Raw genomic sequence first — 22,853 nt, 5'->3', positions numbered from 1 at the left:
TCAGAATTAGACAACTTGGCTTGTGGGCTGAACGTTGTCATCATGGCCTTTATTTTGCACTACCCAAACAGTCGTGGGACAGCTTTTCAAATCAACCAAAAGGCTAGGAAGCAGTCCAATTATTCAATATGCCTTCATATCAAATCATTAGCCAGCTTCTCTAAACAGACAACATGAATATTTAAGTTACGTCTTGAGGCAATAGCTTTTATCATTCCCAGATCTGAGATTAAAGTATGTTATTATTCAGTTTTCAGGCACTTAACATCTTACTGATATGCTGTTGGTGCATATTTAGCTTAGTCAGGTGACAGAGCTGTCTTTCAGTGTCATGATATGAAAATGGCAATCCAATTGAGGATGATGCATGCCCATTTAAATTCCGCAGCATAAATAAAAACAATGATACTTTAATCACAGATGAGTTAGGTTTACTAGTTAACATTACTTAAAAAATTAAGTTCAGTTTACTTGTACTGTAAGTAAAAGCCAATTAAGTAAATTTCCTTAAAAATGCATGCAAACCGATTGCCTTAAAAAATCTAAATAGGGTCAACAAATTTGATTTTACTGTGTAATTACATCATCGTGTTTATTGATTTTTCCTCTATAACTGTAAAAGTCAGAAAACGTTTTTATATGAGCCAACTCGTATTATCTCTTTCAATTTTTCTATCTCGTACTATTATTATGACTTGTCATGAGATTGGGTTTGATCTACAATTAACTCTTTGGTGCATGAATTATTAAATTGCAAAGGGGAAAAATATGTTTCTTTTAACTTCAATACAAGAATATAATCACTAATTTTCTTTCCACTGGAATAAAAGATACTAATATTATTAAATATTACAGAAGTATTTGGTGCATTACAACTTTTGTGAGCCATTTTGAATTTATGGTGCCATTAAGAAAAAAAATACACTGAAGTGTTAATTCAATTAAGCATTAAAGGGTTAATTCAGCAAAAACAAAGGAACAGATTATTCTAAACTATTTTAGAAAAAACAATACCCTAAAACTCAAACATTTAATACACCATATAATTGCATAATAATCTGCACTTCTATTTACATTCAAAACATGTTCGCTCATCTAATCTATTTGAAGTTTTCTGTTGCTTTCTTATGTTTACGCACACTGTCTGATGTCTTTTTTCTTGCGTTGGTATCTTATCAGGTCCTAGAGTAGATTCCAGAGCATTCCTGAAAGAGGTGCAAAATATATGCCCTTATTTTGATCTTGGCACAATGTGATCTTTCTCCAGCTTAGTTCTTATCACAAAGATAGAAAGGTTGGAACACTCTGTAGTCTTGCTAGTTTATGATTTCAGAATAAATTCCACTGAGAAAAAAAAAAAAACATTAAATAGAGCAGGCAGTTTTAAACTCCTTTAATGGTTCAGTTGGTATAGATTTTGGACGCATTTAAGTCAAGGGACGTAGTCAACAACCATACGGCATAAAACAACTATTCAATTGAATTTTAAAACAATAATAATAATAAAAAAGCAATTCACATTAAATAGTTTTACAGCTCAAGGGATTAGGGACAACATGCCATGATGTCAATGAATTAAACGATAATGCAAAAACAATTACATTCATATGAATCAAAGGCTAAAAGGCTGCAAACTCAACATGACATGATTGCAGTAAGACACATCTGTATGCTTCTGAAAGTTAAGAAACAATGCATAGACAAAATAATGATTTTAAAACAACAGTTAAAAGTAATCAGATGCACTTTCCTTTCATTGTTGAGATAATGTGGCTGTTGGACATGTAGCCTCAATGAAGACATTCAATCAAATACTTATTGCTGATTGGATATTTGCAAGAACTATAAAAGCCATTTTCATAAATGTTCAAAAGGACTTAAATCCACAGATTAAAAAGAGGTGTACATTGATGTTTAATGCAGCATGGCTCTCATGACCATTACAGAGCTACTTGAACAAACACCATTTAAACCACAAGCAGGCATGCGTCATTTTAAAACACTAAAGATACAATAATTCTGTAAGCAAGTTAACAAAACATGAATACACATTAAATACCCAACATGATGTTACAAAAAGGTCAGAGGCCAAAAATAAATGTAAGTGAACTATTAAAAGTAAAAAATAAAAATAGTTTGGTTTTTAATTATTAAAGGGATGTTTCACTCAAAAATTTAGATTCTGTCATTTACTCACCATTCACTTTCATTGTATTGAATATGCAACGAATGTGAATTCTGACTGAAGCTAACATTCTGGCTTACATCTCCTTTTGTGTTACACAGAAGTGATAAGGGTTTACAACAACATGGGGAAGTAAATGAATTTGGGTGTACTATCCCTTTAAGTTAGAGGGCTGTTTAGAGTCCTCTTAATTACCACAAGCTTGTATTCCGCATTGACTTCAATTAGAATAACTAAAAAAATTGTCTTTCACTAGCACTACTGTATCACTGAATTAGACAGTCAAATATATGGTGACTCATACCCATGTCAGAGTATGGCACATTCTGTTTTTACAATTATTATTAAGGCTGAGGCTGTTTGGAAATTTCAGGTTTTTATGGTTTGTAAAGTAATCATTTGTATCAAAACATGATATTAAAAAACAGAATTATTTTTTTTTATCTGGGGGTAAGTTCATGTTTATGTCTACATTTTAAGACATTGGAAAAATAAATAAGGACCTAAGACATTCATTAGATACCTTAAGAAATATTTTACATAAAACACAATTGGCACGACTCATTCACTTTTCTAATTATTTCTCACTTTCTGTACAAAAAAAAAAAAAAAAAAGGCTATGAAATTTCACATGAATCCAAACATTGAAAAAAGAGATAATGATACATCAGATCTTTTGTGTAAATCATTCTGTGACTGTGTGCTTGCATACGGGCCTCATCCATAATTCTCTAGCCTCCACAGCAACATTAATGTTTCGATTAAATTACAATGCAAACAATTACTAAACAACTAATAAACAAACAAAAACCTTAAAAATAAAACACAAAAATAGTCTACTTGACCCTGTGGACAACAAAAACAAGAAACTACAAAAAAATTTATTAAGGAACAAGATTAAACCAAGGTTGTTTCAAATAACATAACCCATAAGGCTCTTTATATTCTTTCTTGGTTTGACCAGACAAATTAAGATCTTGGTCCATTCAGTCTCTCATGGGAACTAACAAAGAAATGGCACTAACTAAAAATAACAAAAACAAATCCTACAAAACCCAAATTTAATATTTACCCACGGACTCTTTCGGGACTCATTTGCTGTAATTCATCAGGTAGTGAGGATGCAGGGCCCTGATAGTGTAACAGTTAGTTTTAGGAAGAGGAGGGGAATGGGGCAATCGGCATGCTGAGTAGCCCCGCCCCTCTCCCATCTCAGGCTCCGCCCTCTCCATCAGTGTTGTGTGGTATTCAGCTGTAGTGACTTTGCATGGCGAGAGGTCACTGTCTCCTGTCCTCGGTCTCTGATCTTGAGAAGGCCATCACCACATCCTCAGCTCCTGGGAAAAGTACAAAACTGTCAAAACCAATATACATTGTCTGATATTTAGCCATTTTGAGAGAACTGTGTCCTTTTGGCCAATAAAGAGAAATTTACCTCTTCATTGTGTCAGTTTCAAAACAGACAACCTTGTCAATGGATAAGCCATTTCTGTTTTAAATTTTTTTTTAATTTTGAGTCATTCGTATAAGAGTTGTAAACATTCTGCTGTCTTTAAATATTGTTATTAGCATCCGCCACAAAAAAAACCCCAACAAAACATTTCAGTCAACCACAAGTTAAACCACATCATAATCAGACTGATCACACTGTGAATTCGGCAACAGGTCGAAAGTTTTGCTACTCAAATCATTCTGTACTTAACGAAATTTGAATCACTGCCCCTCAGTTTTGTTCAACCTATGGGCACGTTAAGAGCTTGTTTCCAGATGAAAATGCATATTTTATTAACTGTACACCCTAACCCCAAACCTAAACCTATCAGTGGAGTAAAATATGATTTTAGATATCATAACACAACTTCCAAATCGCACTCACCATTATTTATGTTCACGCGATTACTTCCTGGTTTCCACAAGACCAGAACCGGTGTCTCGGAGGTTAATTGCGCATCGCGTGGTCAGTAGCGCTAGAGGGAAATGTATTTGCGCTTGAATAGAGCTGTTCCGCCGTGACATCAATTTGCAGGCGAACCTGAAAGGCTGACTCGCCATGAGTTCCCTTAGGAATTTCCTATGGGTTTTTATAATGGCGTTTTTCAATTTATGTTTAAAATAAGGTCTGTGGTTAACATGAAGATATTTGGACGTTTTGTTCAACAACACAGATTACACACAGTCATACCTCAGATGTGAATTTTGAAGCTACCGTGTTTTTAAAAATGTATGTTGTTAACAAGTTACTAAATAAGTACTACAACTACCACTAGCATGTGAGTGTACATGTCAGATGAATCGGAAAACCGTTGTAGTCCTTTTCAACCAACCTGTTTGCATTATGTACTCACTGAGCACTTTATTAGGAACACAATGGTCCTAATAAAGTGCCCGACGTGGTCTTTTGCTGTTGTAGCCCATCCGCCTCAAGGTTCGACGTGTTGTGCATTCTGAGATGCTATTCTGCTCACTACAATTGTACAGAGTGGTTATCTGAGTTACCGTAGCCTTTCTATCAGCTCAAACCAATCTGGCTATTCTAAGTTGATCTCTCATCAACAAGGCGTTTCCATCCGCAGAACTGCCACTCACTGGATGTGTATATTTTTGGCACCATTCAGAGTAAACTGTAGAGACTGTTGTGTATGAAAATCCCTGGAGATCAATGTATATGCAAATAATGTTTACCACAAACCTTATTTTACTCATAAATCCAAAACTGCCATTATAACGACCCATGGGAAAATCCCAAGGGATCCCATGGCTCGAAAATGCTAATTCTCTTCTGGGTTTTTAGACCACAACCTCAACGGCTCTATTGATGCAAACATGTCTGATGGGGGATGCTGCTTGTCAGTAATTTGGCCGAATGGGTTTGGTTTCAGGATACATTAACTTTTGGTAGCAACATGTTGATTTCCCATGTGATCATGGTGTCAAATTAGGGTTTAAACTGATTGACAATACTGTCTGACATTAATCTAACTCAGACAATCAAAAATAAATACTGAATGTCTGCTTACACAAAAAGCAAAATCTGCTGAAATCTAAAATCTTTTAATCAAGTCCAAACTTGAAACTTGAAACGATCCATGGTTTGAGAAGGTGACTTGTGTCGCGACTGCACAAAGTTACTACATAAGAAAATTAAAAATATATATAGTCACTCTGCCCAACTATTACCCTAACAGCTTTGAGTTTGGAAACACTGAACATAAATGTAATCTTCGGAGCTGTATAATAGATTATGGGACAGGGCTCCAGACTGCGACTAAAATGGTGGCAAATGCACCCAAAAATAATTGATTGCGACAATAATTTAAAATCTAGTCGCCATTGTAAACAGTCAGGTTGTGTGCATTCATATGCAGTTTCGTCAGATATCATCTTGCGAGTTATTGAATACGTCTTTATAGCGCGCACCACCAATCTGTCTCACGCCGCTTTTCACCCGTTCTATTGTGCTTAGTGATGTCCGATTCTTGAACGAATCATTCTTTTGAGCTGATTCCCAGCAAGTAACCGGTCGAGCCGGTTCACAAAACCTAACTGAGGCCCTGTCCTAATACCCCCACTTGCGGTTTTGGTCTTGCCTTACCCACTTGAATGTTGGGACACTCGTAGACTTAAAGATGTTGGTGCTGGTTGCGACAGCTGTTTTTGTCTTTTCACTCAGCTGAAGACTGATTGTTTTTGGTAGCAGTGACTGTTATAGCCTACTTAAAATAATAAACAACAAAAATTTTTACCCATCTTTTCATCTATTAATACACTACTGGTTGTTGGAAGTGTATTGTGCTGTAGAAAATATCTAAGTAAAAATTTTTACAATGATTTTATTGTGTGAAAATAATTGTAAAAGTTTACTTTTTACTCATTTTGAGTTTCAATACGTTAAAAACTGTTTAACTGTAAAATTGCATTGCCCATAACTGCTGTAAAATATGAAATAAGCAATTTCTTTCTACTTTGTTTCTCAATACAATGTATAAAACTATATTAAAAAAATAAAATCTTTATTCTATAAACCTGTGTGATACAATAATAGCTACTAATACAAACCATTTAAATCATATGCTTTGGCTTGTCGACCAAAGATTGCTTTACACAACTTATCAGTATGTGGTTCCATACAACAAATAAAAAGCATTAAAACGTATATTTTAAATACATAAAGATGAGAAAGAACCTGAGGTAGTAGTTGATAAATGTTTTATTTTTAAACAACATTTATTAGACCGCATATTGTATGCCACACTGGCTGATAAATGACCAAAATCACAAGCAGTATTAGGCAAAAACAAACAAAATAAGGTGATTACTGGGCGAGAAGGATAACAAAGAGGTATATAAATATACACATAATATTTTGTAATTATGATGCTGATATTAAGTCATCCTAAACACGTTATATAATGTTGAATACTTTCATTTATACTAAAATAAACGTATGCTTCACTTACGTTTCACTATCTGATTATAATAAAAAACTTGTTGAAAAGCTTTCCTTGACATCATCATGGCGAAAATACACCGATCGCTTGGGTAGGCGAGGTGTGAGCTCCTGATCGTGATGAACTCTGGGATACACTTAGCCTGAAAGACCGCTCCGAAGCGGTATTCGCACTAGTGTGGATTTAGTGTGGGTTAAGTGCACTGAGCTTTGGCATGTTTTAGACATGGGACAGTCTTGAACACTTACTTCCCGTTGCGTCCACGCGCACTCAAGTGGCCAAGACCGCAAGCGTGGGTATTGGGACAGGGCCAGAGGGTTTGAACTCAGGAGCTCAGGTTAGCAATTTGAGACTGACCGACCACCTGCCCGCACACTCATTCACTGTTTTACCCCAATTCTCTTTTACATTGGGGTAGAACAGAATCTAGGACCATGTTTGGAATTTAATACTAGCGTATTGTTTACCACTCAGTATACACCAAATAATGGCTGCTATTTTTTTAAAACAGTATGTGAAACAATATTTATGATGGAACAATACACATTTTAAACAATACATTTTTACATTGTTGTCACATGACGTCATTACGTGCACTAGCGATGTCCAGGCATCATCTCTGAAATAAATGGTTATTTTGCTTTTTTTATGGCTTTTGGCTTTTTACTGGGATATGGAAAGTAGAGAGGTGACAGGAAATGAGAGGGAGAAGAGTGGGAATGGGATTGGGAAAGGACCTCACGTGCCGGGACTCAAACTCGGGTCACCCACGATGCATCAGCACCACATGTCATAAGTGCAGCCCGCTAGGCTACAGCTCTGATGTTATTTAGCATATTTTCCAATCTATGTCTTGACTCTAGGCAATCCTATGAAAAAATGAGTCAAGAAAATGTTAAAATAACAGTTGATATTAATTCGTCACAATAAAATTGAATGCCAAATTGAGCACAATGCACTGCGAGATCCAGTTTTTCTTGCAGTGTGCTTTGTTGTATACTGCTCAATTTGGCAAATGAAGTAAGTCATTTGGGCATTTCATGCATAGATAAAATTAGCATATTATGCACAGTTTGCACTCTATACTCTGCAGAAATGCTAATAGTATGGTATGTTATCCCAACCATTGCCTAGGTATTTGAACACTACAGTAAAGATGAGCCTTCCAGAACAATCCGGACCTCTAATCAATATTTCACTCACTCCAGCTGCCCTGACCTTTGACCTGGACGACTACCAGGATGGATGGTCACAGCCCATGATAATGAGTCCATCTCCAACATTCAATCTAAATCAGGGGTGTCTAACTCATTTTGGGTCACGGGCCGGATTGGACCAAGCGACATTGCTTGGGGGCAGAAGTTTATATTTATAAATTATATATACTCTGTGTGTGTGTGCGTGTGTGTGTGTGTATATATATATATATATATATATATATATATATATATATATATATATATATATATATATATATATATATACACACACACACACACACACACACACACTTTAACTTTAAATCACATAAAAAATTATGTATTAAAATTATTAATTATCTTTAACAAAATTTTGAGACATGACTTAGTGCAACTTACAGAAAATCACATTCATTCTGCCCCTCAGTAAGTTAATTCACTGATGGATTTGTCAAACTGATTCAAAACAAGAACTCGTGAGCTGGTGAATCACTGTTTTAAAAGTACTGGTTCATAAGAATCATTTAGTCATGAATCGGACTAAACCTTCTGTGTTTCACAGAATATATGGGTTTTATATTTACAGTAGGCTGAGTAAATAATGCCAATTTTCATTTTTGGGTGAACTATACCTTTACCGTCAGGTTGAAATCAGCATCTGCATTTGTAGCATATGACATAAGATGGCTGTCAGGTAATCTCACTCACAACAAACAATACATGCCACTTGCTGTACAGTATCTGCTGCATGGGACTTTCTGGGCTGCACAGATAAGTAAAGCCACTAAAAGCCCCCATAAACCCCCATACTACCACCATCTGTATCTGACAAACGGGCACTGGGAGATAAAGCGACCCGAACAAACACTGCAAGAGATGTCCTTTAAAGACTTGAAAATGTCACCAGTGGATTGCAGGAAGACTGCAGGGGTGGTGGTTTAAAGGAGGAATGAGATCGTTTGTGATTTCAGTCAGGTTCAGGCTAGACTCACAGTGAGGGGAGACGCTAATCAATTCCAAACCTGAATTAACGATTCAGCCCAGGATGGGAAAACAAACCCCTGCAAACCAGGTAAACAAGATTTGTAGGTCCAGCTGTCCCAAGATGAACATGGATTAATAACAATACTACAAATGTGTAAACAGTGTATAAAAACCAAAAACATGAGCTTTGAGCAGATTATTTTAGGGCAGGTTGATGTCTGAAGGTCAAAGGGGGTTTGCTACACAGGAAGGGCTCTCATGTGCCTGGGCAGATGTTGCCCAACATTAAGGGGGCATTTACACTTGGTCACTTCATGTGATTTTGCTGATCGGATTGCTATCTGATTGAAAAAGCACTTTCCATTTACACTTGGCCAAATAAATGAGTCTCTGCCAAACGAAAAAAATAAATTAAAAATAATAATAATAATTATGCTAATGCCGGGCAGTGGATAAAATTATTTTATTTATTTATTTATTATTTGATTCCAAGTGACTGCCCAGTGCACATTTGTGTGTGTGTGTGCATGCTGTGTATTTTTCCCCTCGGGGCATGTGGTAGGTAAGATATGTTCATACGCGTCAGCTGCGCTCATTTTGAGTATTTAGTTTCAGTTTCGGCAGCAATCTGCATCATACAAATTAAGAACAAAGTTCTGTCTCTCCTACAACGTGCATTCGTTTCTGAATTTAGTATTATTTATTGCATGACACGAGCCCTATGCAAATACTCGGTTGCAACTGTTATGTTTCGCATTTTCCCTATGCTGACGTAGCACTGTTTGGGTGGAGTAAAGTTTACATATATAGCTTGAACAGCCAGATGAATTTACACTTGACCGAGTTTCGAATGGAATGCGTCTCGGACTGGATTTATATCATTCTCGAATCCATCTTGGAGGGCATTTACACTTGACCTTTTCATGAGAGGATAGCTATCTGATCATTAAAAAAGCATGAGGTGGCCAAGTGTAAATACCCCACAAGTGTGTTTGGCAATGCAAATTTGCTAAATAAGCAATCTAAACCAAATCTGAATCATACAAAATTAATCCTGTGACTTTAAACCCTCTCTGTTTACTTAGGTTTGAAAGGGTCTGCACCCGTTCTAGCCACATAAACAATACACACAAAAGCCGACAAAACTTGCTTTTGTTTTTTATTATTGTCTAACATGGCAAATTAATCACATGCTGTTTAAAGTAGCTAAAGAAGACATAGGCCTAAATCTTTAGTATATCTCAAATGTACTGTATTTAGTATTTTTGCACTGAAAGCCTATGCGTTTTGATTTTATGCCATACTGACAGTTTAGAATGGGCAATATACACTCACTGAGAACTTTATTAGGAACACCTGTACACCTACTTATTCATGCGATTATCTAATTAGCCAATTGTGTGGCAGCAGTGCAATGCATAAAATCATGCAGATACAGGTCAGGAGCTTCAGTTAATGTTCACATCAACCATCAGAATGGGGAAAAAATGTGATCTCAGTGATTTTTAATGTGGGACGATTGTTGGTGCCAGATGGGCTGGTTTGAGTATTTCTGTAATTGCTGATCTCTTGGGATTTTCACACACAACAGTCTCTAGAGTTTACTCAGAATGGTGCCAAAAACAAAAAGCATCCAGTGAGCAGCGGTTCTGCGAATAGAAACACCTTGTTGATGAGAAAGGTCAATGGAGAATGGCCAGACTGGTTCGAGCTGACAGAAAGTTTAAGGTAACTCAGATAACCACTCTGTACAATTGCAGTGAGCAGAATAGCATCTCAGAATGCACAAAATGTCGAGGCGGATGGGCTTCAACAGCAGAAGACCATGTCTGGCACTTTATTAGGACCACACTGTTCCTAATAAAGTGCTCAGTGAGTGTAGCTGAAGTGGTATGAAAGATAAAATGGACCATATCTCCAAAATGCTGTTTATCTGATGTGAAAGAGTTTGTCTCTTAATAGTAAATTCTTTGAGCTAAAAACCCTTTTGATTTGTCCACATTATTGGAATAAAAAAAAGTTTCATGGCTGCCCACAACAAGTTCTGGTTTGAGGGACATAATTATGAGGAAAGATAAAAGTATGTATATTAAAACTCAAACCATGTGTTTTTTAACAGATTTAGGAGGGTAGGTGTCTTCCTCTTTGGGTTAAGTTTAATGGCACAGTGGCTGGCACACTTAGATATGGTTGGTTTTTTTTATGCCACACATCAGAAGTCCTCATTAGGGACATGTGCAATGTGTTTTTACTGACCTTACCAAAGCTTAAGCAGAAAGCAGAACGAGGGCAGGCTCTTTTCATGTTAATTTCCTCTGCCTTTCATGTCCTCTACCCCACAAAATCAGACGCACCTCATATTTGGGGTAAAATGACCCATTTTATTCTTCAGGACTTTAAGACAATGTCTAACTGTCAAAATGCAGAAGACACAGATTAAACATCAAAGGTGCCCTTTGTACCTCATTGATGTCCAGTATTTTTGGTGATTTGACTCCTAACACTGAGTTTCAGTATAAGTATATTTTTAGATATCCAAGAATAGGGGTGGGAACAGAGAAGCAGTTCGAATTCTGAACTAGTTCCATTTTTAAAAACATACGGGAACCGTATGGTTTTTAATAACTTACAGTTGTTAACAGTTCTTGAACATGCATTTTTCATGAATCCACAGCGCGACCAGTAGTAGTACGATTCACGAACAAATGACACTTATAAGGCAGTTCTTTTGAATCTACAGCGCAAAACACAGTGCAACAAGCAGTAGTTCGATTCCCAAACTTATGAGCTGGTTCTTATGAATCTACTGCACGGAACACACAGCACGACATGTGTAGTATGACTTCTTAACAAATGACTCTCATGAGCCGGTTCTTTCAAGTCTACAGTGTGAAACACACAGCACGACCTGTGTAGTAAGATTCCCCAACAAATGACTATTATGAGCCAGTTCTTCTCAATATATAGCACAAAACACACAGCGCGACCAGAGCAGTACAATTCCCAAACAAATTACTCTTATGAGCTGGTCCTTCTGAATATACAGCGCAACCAGTAGTAGTCCGATTCCTGAACAAATGACTCTGAAAATGAGCTGTTTCTTTTGAATCTACAGAACGAAACACAGCATGACCTGTAAAGTAAGAATCCCAAACAAATGACTCTTATTAGCAGGTTCTTTTTATGGCTCAGACCTCAATCATGTCCACCTCGAATTTAAACAAGAACTGTTACAGTGTTATGTAATTTTTAAGACTTCTGACACTTAAATCAGGCAGTGCAGTTACTGACTGGTTGTTCATATGACAAATATGTTAGCAATTTTTTGTTTGTTTAGATTTTTTTTATTTTTTTTTTATGTATAGTTACAGTAGGACCAGTTATTTAATTGCATTTATGCCTCTAAAAAGTCTTTGAATTCATTAAACATTGTGTAAACATGTCTTTTGCAAGAATTGTATTAAATTAAGCTCTGATTTGACATATCTGCTCTGTTGAAAACTGAAAATATCTCAGAATTAGGCAGCAGACTGTTGAGGGCAGTAAATGAAATATTTATTTTATTTTTTTATTTTATTTCCAAATATTTCTTCCTCAAAAGTAAGAAAATTTAATGGAATCGTTAAGAGAAATCAGAACTGGAATCCTTAAATTCCTAACAATTCCCATACCTATCCAAAAACTACAAATTTAACTATACTAAAAATGCTAAGTATTGCATTTTAAACTGCAAATTCCAAAAGGGAATTAAAAAACAACTACCTCAACTGCCCTCAATTCAAGGACAGTCCACTGTCCATGTTTACATGATCTTGAGAAAACGGTTTATTCCATGGTTTTTGCAGAAAGCGGCATCCTGAAACATCATGTAAACAAGAACGCCTTTCCTTATGCCATAAAAGGGAGTAAGAGTAATCGGTTTAACACTCCTAGGTTTCTCCCGGGGAATACGGCTTGTGCCCATGTAAACGCATTAGCAGCATTCTTACAGGTTTGAGGAGTGCGCATGTGCGTGACCGGATAACAAACGTCATAGGATGGAGCCCAACAACAAGTCAACACAGCGGAAAGATATCAAATTTCCGGGAGTACAGTGGGAAAAACATATACACTATAAAATATACCCATTTATACACACCAACTGTCCCTCACGTTTGCATATATGCACTTGTTAACTGGGGGAATCCCAGAGTTTTACATTAGAGGGAAACCCCACTATAGCAGAAATTCCATTGCGGGTTGTGATAGAAAGTAAATAAAACGATCACAGCAACAACTTTGGAATATCTGGAAATAAAGCGATGCATTGGAGAAAAAATTATCGAAGTCTTACTCAGATGCCATGTTTGTTATTTACACAAGCGTCGCAGGAAAATTACGTTGCTGTGGAGAAAGCTGCTTACTGACAGAGCAACATGTATAAGGGATTAAAGATTAAGTTGCTTATGCAGTGTATGTAAATGGGAAGGCAGCTTTCTCACAATAAGCTGCTTTCTGGTGTCCATATAAATGTGGTCACTGTAGCACTATACATAAAACTACCCAGATCCACAGAACCAAAATATTTTACAGGTCTGGTCCTTGAAGAATTCTTTGTTTGTCTGTCGAATGTTTGACCACATAGAAATATGGGGTGATCTGAATGAACTATCACCAAATGTAATGATATGACAATGACACTGTCTTATAGAAATAAATGTAGGAAAACATCTTTAAAAACTGGGCATTATATGAAAAACAATGGCACTTAGTGCAATGGGTCTGTTTTATTTGTTTATTGGCTTCTACACTTTGTCACCCAAATAACAATGCTTGTTTAAGCAGCCTTATTAAGCCGGATAACAAAGAAGAGTAGCCTTTATCTTTCTGACAAAAACAAAAAAAAAAGGAACATTTCCATACAAAGACAATTTCATCAAGATATCTTCAGTAGACGTTGTTAGTACCTTACAACAGAAATGTCACATTCTGTTGGCAAAGCACACACTTCTGTGGTGTTTGATTCTACAGAATCTGGGTCTAATTTGATTCTTACTGATACTGTTGTCTGTGGATGCACCGTAGATATGCACTGTGGATTAGGGGCCTTAAGCTTGCAGCTGAATAAAATTAAAGCTCTTAGCCTAATACAAAAGAACATATTTAAATGGACAGTAAACTTGATGCAAACCAAAGAAAACAAAACTTTGATGATAAAAATGAGACTGATGCGGAGTACTGTAGCTACATAATGCCATCAACAGCACAACTTTGATCATGTATCATCTTAGGGTTGAATAATGCTTGCGTAACAGCCTGATCATGGCAAAGAGGGGTCAAAGAAAAGGACAAGGCTTTACGATCACAGACAGGCTGTTCTCAAAATCCTTACAGTAGCCTATTGAGGTGTGAGTAAAGCTCAAGGGAGGAAAGACCATGGACAGATTTATGGAATGTTCCTTCTCCATCTTTTGACTTCTTTATGATTTGAGCCACTCCCTCAATGCACGCTGTGTCACAGAAGCATCAGCCAACACACTATACAGACGTCAGAGCCTTTCTGAGCTGTTGCCTAGCAACAGCTCGGAATCAGATTGCATCACAATCCAACAGGCTGCAAACACCTATGAACAAACAGCAGCTGTCTGCCTCCCTGTATCACAGTCTCTCTACTGCCCTGTTTAACATCTATCCACAACCCTAACCACACACACACACTAATCCATAATCATATCACTAAGCACCTATGCTTTATGACACTAAAGTGTTCTCCTGTTTTCAGGGGCAAATCTGTGACACTAATGTCTTAATTAGATTAAGTGATTCCCCATAAAACACATTTATCATCTTATATTAATGAAAATTGGGGCGGTCAATTGGTTATAATTTAACAAATTAGTCAAATTAACCGCAATTAATTACATATGTAAAAATTTGCTTAGAAAAGCGGCCAAATGAAAATAAACCAAAGACATTATTGTGGTAGACAAGTAAATAATTGAATAAACACTGCAAAAAGTGTTTTTTATATGTCAATATATTGTTTGATTTACTTCCATATCATTGAACACAAGCCTCTCACTGGCCTGCAGTTCACATTGTTCCATTTTGCAAACAAGGTTGTCAATTTAGGTTGATTTAGGGGCCGTTCACATAGAATGTGTACTCGTATTCAGTCTGCACTATTTTTAAATTGTTGCATTTAGTCATTTAGCAGATGCTTTTATCCAGAGTGACTAACAAATGAGGAACATAAGCAATTAATCATACAAAGTTCAACATTATCTGCAGTGTTGTACTGCCAAGTTCTCAAGGTGGCTGGAGAAGTATAGGCACTAGCACAGAAGAATTTTTTTTTTTTTTTTTTTTTTTGTACAGTAAGTGCAAGTTAATTTTAATAGTAAGTACAATTAGTGAGGATTGTGTAAGTGCCAGTTCTTCAATGTTGCGATGGTATCAGCAGATCGTGTGAAGGTTGGAAGCTAATTCCACCAAAGAGGTACAGAGAAAGTGAACAATTGTGAAAGATTTTGAGCCTCTTTGTGATGGGACCAACAGGCGCCGCTCATTTATAGACAAGAGAGTGAGTTGGAGCATTGACCTGAGAAGATAATTGAAGTAAGATGGTGCGGTTCCATTTAGAGGTCTGGATTCCCGCAGAACCTGATTCGATTTCTTGTGGCACGGAATTACATTTCCAAGTTGAAGGCGGGAGCGGACGGTAGTTGTGGATGGGAGCGGGCGGTCAGAGAATAGCCTGAAACATCCGATGTGGATCTCTTTTTTTATTTATTAATTAATGAATGCAAAAAACAAAAAACGATAATAGAAAATCACTGCGGGCAGAGAGCAGGTGAACATGGAGTTAAATTCAGCGGGAGCATTCGGGTGCGGGATAGAAACTTACAGGATGAATTAAAAAAAACAGTCCCGCACAGACCTCTTATTCCATTGGCTGTCCTGAAGGCCAGAGTCAAAGCCTTGAATTTGATGCGGGCAGCTGCAGTTAGCCAGTGGAGTGAAATCAAGAGTGGGGTAACATAAGCACTTTTTGGCTGATTAAAAACCAGACACGCTGCTGCATTCAGGACCATCTGTAGTGGCTTGAATGTGTTAGCTGGGAGGCCAGACAACAAAGCATTACAGTAGTCCAGTCTTGAAATAATCAGAATTCTGGTTGCCATCAGTGTAGATGAACCAAGATGAATAGTGAGGTTGTGGTCAACTGATGGGTTGGCTGGGATCACGAGGAGTTCTGTCTTGGCAACGTTGAGCTGAAGGTGGCGTTCCTTCATCCAGGCCGAAATATCCAAGAGGCAGGCAGAGATACGAGCCAAGACAGTACAGTCCATCAGGCTGGAACGACAGGTAGAGCTGCGTATCATCTGCATAGCAGTGGTAGGAAAAGCCATGTGCCTCAATGATCGGTCCAAGTGATGTTGTGTATATCCAGAAGAGGAGGGGTCCAAGCACTAATCCTTGAGGAAAAACAGTGGTCGGCTGGTGTAACATGGAGACCTTGAAGGATCTTCCAATGAGGTATGACTCAAACAAACAAAGCGCAGTTCCTGTGATGCCCAGGTCAGAGAGGGTGGACAGGAGGATCACTGTGTCGAAAGCAGCAGACAAGTCAAGGAGGATAAGAACAGATGATTTGGAGTTAGCTCTCGCCAGTCGCAGGGTTTCAGCTACTGACAAGAGGGAAGTCTACGTTGTTGTTCTATGTAAACGGAGGTCTTTGGCTGTTGCGTCGCGTCTCACTCTTTTTACTGCCTTGCGCCAGGAACACTGTGATTTAAAACTTTGTGCCAAGTTAAAAGTAGCTAAACTTGACTGTGTCTTGAATGTCTCGAGAATACGACCTGTGCGATCTGCTCTGTCTGTTCTCAGTAAGTGTGGTTTGGCATGAAATAAACTGCATTAAATGTGTCTTATTTTTTTTTAAATAATTAATTACATTAAATAATTACCTTAAATTCACAACCTTAATGAAAATGCTTTAAATTTAAGTCCTTGAAGTCCTAATAATTTTCCTGTTTTAAACCCACACCTCACAAGTCAGAAGTTTACATACACTTAGGTTGCTGAAGTCATTAAAACTCATTTTTTTAACCACTCCACAGATTCCATATTAGCAAACTATAGTTTTTGCAAGTCATTTAGGACAGTGGTTCTCAACTGGTTTTGCTTCAGGACCCAGATTTTACATTGGAAGTCAAGTAGCAACCCACTATTTTAAAAACTTAACCTGTATTTAATGTATCCTGGGTCGCATTTCCTTTTATCTTGCATAGCTTTGTTCATGGTTTTCAAGTAATAGGGCATGCATCAAATGACATTATTTTTGTTGCTGATGTCAACAACAAAATCTACAGGAAGTTCTCTCTCCCCCCTTTTAAAAATTGAAGAGCATATTTATTTATAGGTTATGAGCCCATTATTATCCTGTTTGTTTCCTAATTTCAAACATCACTCAAACAGAACATACATATTACACAGGAGGAAAGGTTCCTTATAACCATGGTTAGGTCAATGTAGCTAGTCTTAAATAATAGTAATGATAATAATAAATTATAGTAGCCTATTGATAAAAAAAGAAAATACTAGCCAAAACACATTTTGAAACTTTAACTACAACTGCCACTGTTGATATAAAAATGAGGTCTAATAGATTATACCTATAGATTATTTCATATGAAACTATAGCATTTTGTCAAAACATATACTTTTACTCATGTAAAATCGTGAAACTTTGTATAGGTGATGATGTGTAATGATTTTATTTTATTTTCTAGCGCATAACACAGTGTTGCTCTTTTCCTCATCAGTGCTGTTTGGCATGTCGGGGCTGCCTGTTTGATGGGTTTGTCTTGACTTCCTCTGTGATGCTTTAAACTAGAAAAGTCTTACTAGAATTGAAATGGGTCAGTTTTAAGGTCTGCGCGTCAGAGATCAGAGGAGATCATTAGCGCAAGCTTGTAATGTTACACTCGTGCAAAAGCTTATTTAGGACATCTACTTTGCGAATGACACAAGTAATTTTTCCAACAATCGTTTACAGACAGATTGTTTCACTTTTAATTGACTGTCACAATTCCAGTGGGTCAGAAGTTTACATACACTAAGTTAACTGTGCCTTTAAGCAGCTTGGAAAATTCCAGAAAATTATGTCAAGCCTTTAGGCAATTAGCCAATTCGCTTCAGAAAAGAAAAAAAAAAAAATTGTGGACCTCCACAAGTCTGGTTCATCCTTGGGAGCAATCTCCAAACACCTGAAGGTACCATGTTGATCTGTACAAACAACAGTATGCAAGTATAAACACCACGGAACCATGCAGCCATCATAACGCTCACGAAGGAGACGCATTCTGTCTTTTAGAGATGAACGCAGTTTGGTGCAAAAAGTCCAAATCAATCCCAGAACAACAGCAAAGGGCCTTGTGAAGATGCTGGAGGAAATAGGTAGACAAGTATCTATATCCACAGTAAAACGAGTCCTATATCGATATAACCTGAAAGGCTGCTCAGCAAGGAAGAAGCCACTGCTTCAAAACCACCATAAAAAAGCCAGACTACAGCTTGCAAGAGCACATGGGGACATAGATCTTACTTTTTGGAGAAATTTGGAGAAACAAAACTTGAACTGTTTGGCCATAATGGCCATCGTTATGTTTGGAGGAAAAAGGGTGAGGCTTGCAAGCCGAAGAACACCATCCCAACCGTGAAGCATGGGGGTGGCAGCAGAATGTTGTGGGGTTGCTTTGCTGCAGGAGGGACTGGTGCACTTCACAAAATAGATGGCATCATGAGGAAGGAAAATTAAGTGGATATACTGAAGCAACATCTCAAGACATCAGCCAGGATGTTAAAGCTTGGTCGCAAATGGGTCTTCCAAATGGACAATGACCACAAGCATACCTCCAAAGTTGTGGTAAAATGGCTTAAGGACAACAAAGTCAAGGTATTGGAGTGGCTATCACAAAGCCCTGATCTCAATCCGATAGAAAATTTGCGGGCAGAACTGAAAAAGCATGTGCGAGCAAGGAGTCCAACAAACCTGACTCAGTTACACCAGTTCTGTCCGGAGGAATGGGTCAAAATTCCAGCAACTTATTGTGAGAAGCTTGTGGAAGGCTACCCAAAAGGTTTGGCCCAAGTTAAACAATTTAAAGGCAGTGCTACCAAAAACGAACAAAGTGTATGTAAACTTCCGACCCACTGGGAATGTGATAAAAGAAATAAAAGCTGAAATAAATCATTCTCTACTATTATTCTGACATTTCACATTCTTAAAATAAAGTAACTGACCTAAAACAGGGAATGTTTTCTACAATTAAATGTCAGGAATTGTGAAAAACAGAGTTTAAATGTATTTGGCTAAGGTGTATGTAAACTTCTGACTTCAACTGTATGAATCCTTCGACTTATGATGCCAAAATAGTGCTAAGGCAATAAGAGTAAAACAAGAAAAAGCTCATATCTCTGATAGAGTGATAAAGGCAGGTTGGATTATGTCTGAGAAGCTGAAAGACAGTAGAGATTGTCTTAATGGGGTTACTGGGGTATTATAGGAAGCATGGTGGAACATGAACAGTAGTGATAAATCATGAGCAGTGAGCGTGTAGGACTGACCACATGACCACACATACACCCCCACACCCTTCTGTGTGGACCACGCATGACACTTATAGACCGACAAAGAGTCAAGCCAGCCAATATATGACTCACAATCACAGACTATAGCTCTAAGTTTCATTTCCATTCCAGTGCCAGAGATCCATCTGAATAAATAAAATTATAGGCATCTTTACTTAGACTAATTAGCCTTAGTAACCATGACGACTGGTACAGTATATAAATCCATGGGGCCTTATTCATGTAATGCATAAGCAGAATTAATTTGTTTAAATCATTCATAAATCAATGTTAACATAAATTCATTGTGACAGTTAATATAAGAATGGTTTTATGCCCAATCTACACAGAAATTTGATCTGCTTGTGTTGAACATATAAGGTCCATGGAATGCAATGTAACTAATCAGGGCTTCTGAAGTTAACATTAACTTTCACGAAATTACATAAATCTTACATCATTAGATGTTTTAATTTACACATAATTTAATGCATTTACCTAAATTGACCCCTTCTTTCTGTTCTGTCCTCTTTCTAAAGACTGATTGAAATTGGAGCAACAGCACAGGAGTCTGGAGTTTAACACTCAGACACAATGATCCCATAGCAGGGCTCAAATTTATTAGTAAATGAAGAAGAATGGTTTTCTTAACAAAAAATGTATTTATAAATCAAACCCAGATGGGACTTTGGTTAAAAGTCAAATTCTCTGCAGTCTTTGTATAGTGAAATTGTATTATTCAAACCCAACAAGTCACCTATTTAAAAACACACTGTAAATGTTGCAGTTGGAAAATTATGCTGGCAAATCTGTTAGTTAATCCTGCCTGTATATACACATACACACATACAGTGTATATATATATATATATATATATATATATATATATATATATATATATATATATATATATATATATCACACACACACACACACACACACATACACATACAGTGTATATATAAGTATACACACATACTGAATATACAAACACTAAAAAAAGAAAGCTATTATATTTTGACAGTTCCCTTTTTTTTTAAAAGAACTTGTATCATTTCTTTAAAAAAAACTGTCAAAAAAGATTTGCTATTATAATGAAACTAAAGATGTTGTTTGCTATTGTTGTATCACAATAGCAAACAACATCTTTAGTTTCATTATGATACTCTGACACTTAATTTCCCCTTTCCACATGTAAATCTCTCAAACATGGCCTCTAATGGTCACTAATTGTCTTATCAGGGGAAGTAGACTCCAACCATTATTACAGTTCCTAGAAACAGGTCACAATCTGCTACAGAAGCAGATAACGATTTGAACAGCAGGACTGCGGCACAGCTGGGTAGCACATCAAATATCTACTACATTATTCTGCTATGTTCTTGAGCCACCTAAAACAGTGTTCACAGCTGGCAAACAAAACAATTATAGTTACATTTAACAAAAAAAAAGAAATTGATATATTTAGGCTGGGCTTAAAGTAACAGAGGGAATTTATCATGTAAACCATAATATGCTATTTCCCCCTCTAATTTTAGCCAAAGGCAAAAGTAATTCATTCAAGCCTTCATGGATTCTAAAAATGAATGCATTACCATTTTTAGAGGTAAAAAAATGGCTTGGAGTTCAAACTTGGCGTACACGTTACAAAAAAAAAATAAATAAAATAAATAAAATGTGTGTGTTTTGGAACTTACTGACTCATTGGCTTAGTAAAGAAGGTCTTAAGAGTGCGCTCAGTGTTGCATCAGTGCGCTGATGGAGTGCAGTCTGGGATTACACTCTCTGAGGATTATAAACGCAGACACAAAAGACAAAAGTGTGCTGACTCTGCTGCATCAGTATAAAAAATGGATAATAAATACACACCTTAAATGTTGCATAGCTTTGAACTCTTGCTATTGGGCAACCACTTAGACAATGTTTCCATCTAGTCAATACAGTTTCTTCCAGTTCAACGACAATAAAAGCACCTAAGGGCAATGTAAAGGAGCAGTGTCCTTTCAAACGCTTAGGCTCAAACAACTAAGTGTGATGCTATCAAACCATCCGTCTGCAATTAAAAATACAGCTTGCCTGAGGGTCCTCTAATGAAGCCTGTTTCTCTCCCTCATTCACACACCACCACAGAGCCCTTGTTCACCCATTCCGTCGTCATGGAAACTGTGTACCGTACTCGCTCGGTGCCCAAGGCTCCTGACAAAAGGGGCGGCAGGTTCTCTCGCAGCCTCATTGTGGGCTCTCGGCCAATGGCGAGGCTCACAACTCAGCTAGTGACAGTTTTGTCACTCAGAGTTCTCTATGATTAATTAGTTCAGGCTTCCATCGAAGTTAAATCAAACCACAAGAACATAAAGTCTTACTGTGGCAAATACGGAGTATTAATTAAAATATATATGCTCAGTATACATTATATCCTCTTTTTTATGAAATTGTGTGAAAAGGTTGTGTAAGAGACACTGAATGCACAAATTTATAAAGCAAGCATTAGTATAACTATTGCTCATCCTTGGTATACTAAGTATTGAACTTTGGTGCATAAGTTGTCCCGCACCATTTGTGCTACAGACATTATGGTACCTAAAATTGTTTGGTTATTTGAGGAGAGGTGTGCTCTTACTTTTTTTACATTGCGTTATTTTGACTTGGGTCAGAAAGTAAACACCTAGCAGTCACCTAGAACACCTTAGCAACCACCTAGAACACACTAGCAACTGTAAAAATCTAGTTATTGTGAAGAAAATACTGTCTGATCATTCCATTTGCACTGCAGCGATGTCCTCAGGCCTGTTAATGAGTCTGTTGTGAGAGTTCAGTCAGCACAAAGCTTTATACAGCACATAAAGTCCTCCTACGTCCACTGTTCTCCCCCATGACTCCATCCAGTTTCATACCCTAAACTTCAAGGCCTTTAAATCGATTAAATATGCATTACAAAATTTAGAATATGCACATCTATGATAATGAGCCAATTAGATGGTCACAAATGCTATTTTTTTCAAATCCGTAGACTGGTAAACAGGCAAAGTGGCAGATTATGAGCATCTGAAGAGCTTTAAAAACAAACATCACATTAGTTTTTACATTTTCTGAAGAAACATGATTTGAAGTATCATTCATGTTCATAGCACAAATGGTCCAGGACGAGTTACACATCAAAGTTTAACGTTAAAACCCCCAGTGTTTAACAAGGTCAGACTGATCACACTTTGAATTTGGCTAATGTAGCTCGAAATGACTCATGTTGGTCTGTTCGCCCTGGAGGTAAGTACGAAGTTCATGCCTATAGCCTAGAACACGTAATACGCATGAGCATGACGTCATCGTTTTCACAAATTCGCGTTTTTGTATGTTTAGACGGAGACGATAACAGCATCGTTTTCAAAAACATTGAAACTGGTTTTCAAAAGTTTGCGTTTTCAG

General features: G+C 37.2%; 1 protein-coding gene across 1 annotated transcript in view; it reads right to left on the bottom strand.

The window, feature by feature from the left end:
- Positions 1–1,378: 1,378 nt before the first annotated feature.
- Positions 1,379–22,853, bottom strand: part of LOC127420150 (beta-catenin-interacting protein 1) — a 47,053-nt gene continuing 25,578 nt past the window's right edge. The window contains exon 4 of the mRNA XM_051662199.1: positions 1,379–3,522. Coding sequence (XP_051518159.1) covers positions 3,464–3,522 — 59 coding nt within the window. The 3' untranslated portion in view covers positions 1,379–3,463. The remainder of the gene's footprint in view (positions 3,523–22,853) is intronic.

The sequence above is a fragment of the Myxocyprinus asiaticus genome, chromosome 29 (genome assembly GCF_019703515.2).
Source record: "Myxocyprinus asiaticus isolate MX2 ecotype Aquarium Trade chromosome 29, UBuf_Myxa_2, whole genome shotgun sequence".
Classification (NCBI taxonomy): Eukaryota; Metazoa; Chordata; class Actinopteri; order Cypriniformes; family Catostomidae; genus Myxocyprinus; species Myxocyprinus asiaticus.
Note: the sequence above shows the minus strand (reverse complement) of the source record. Positions and strands in the feature narration are given on the sequence as shown.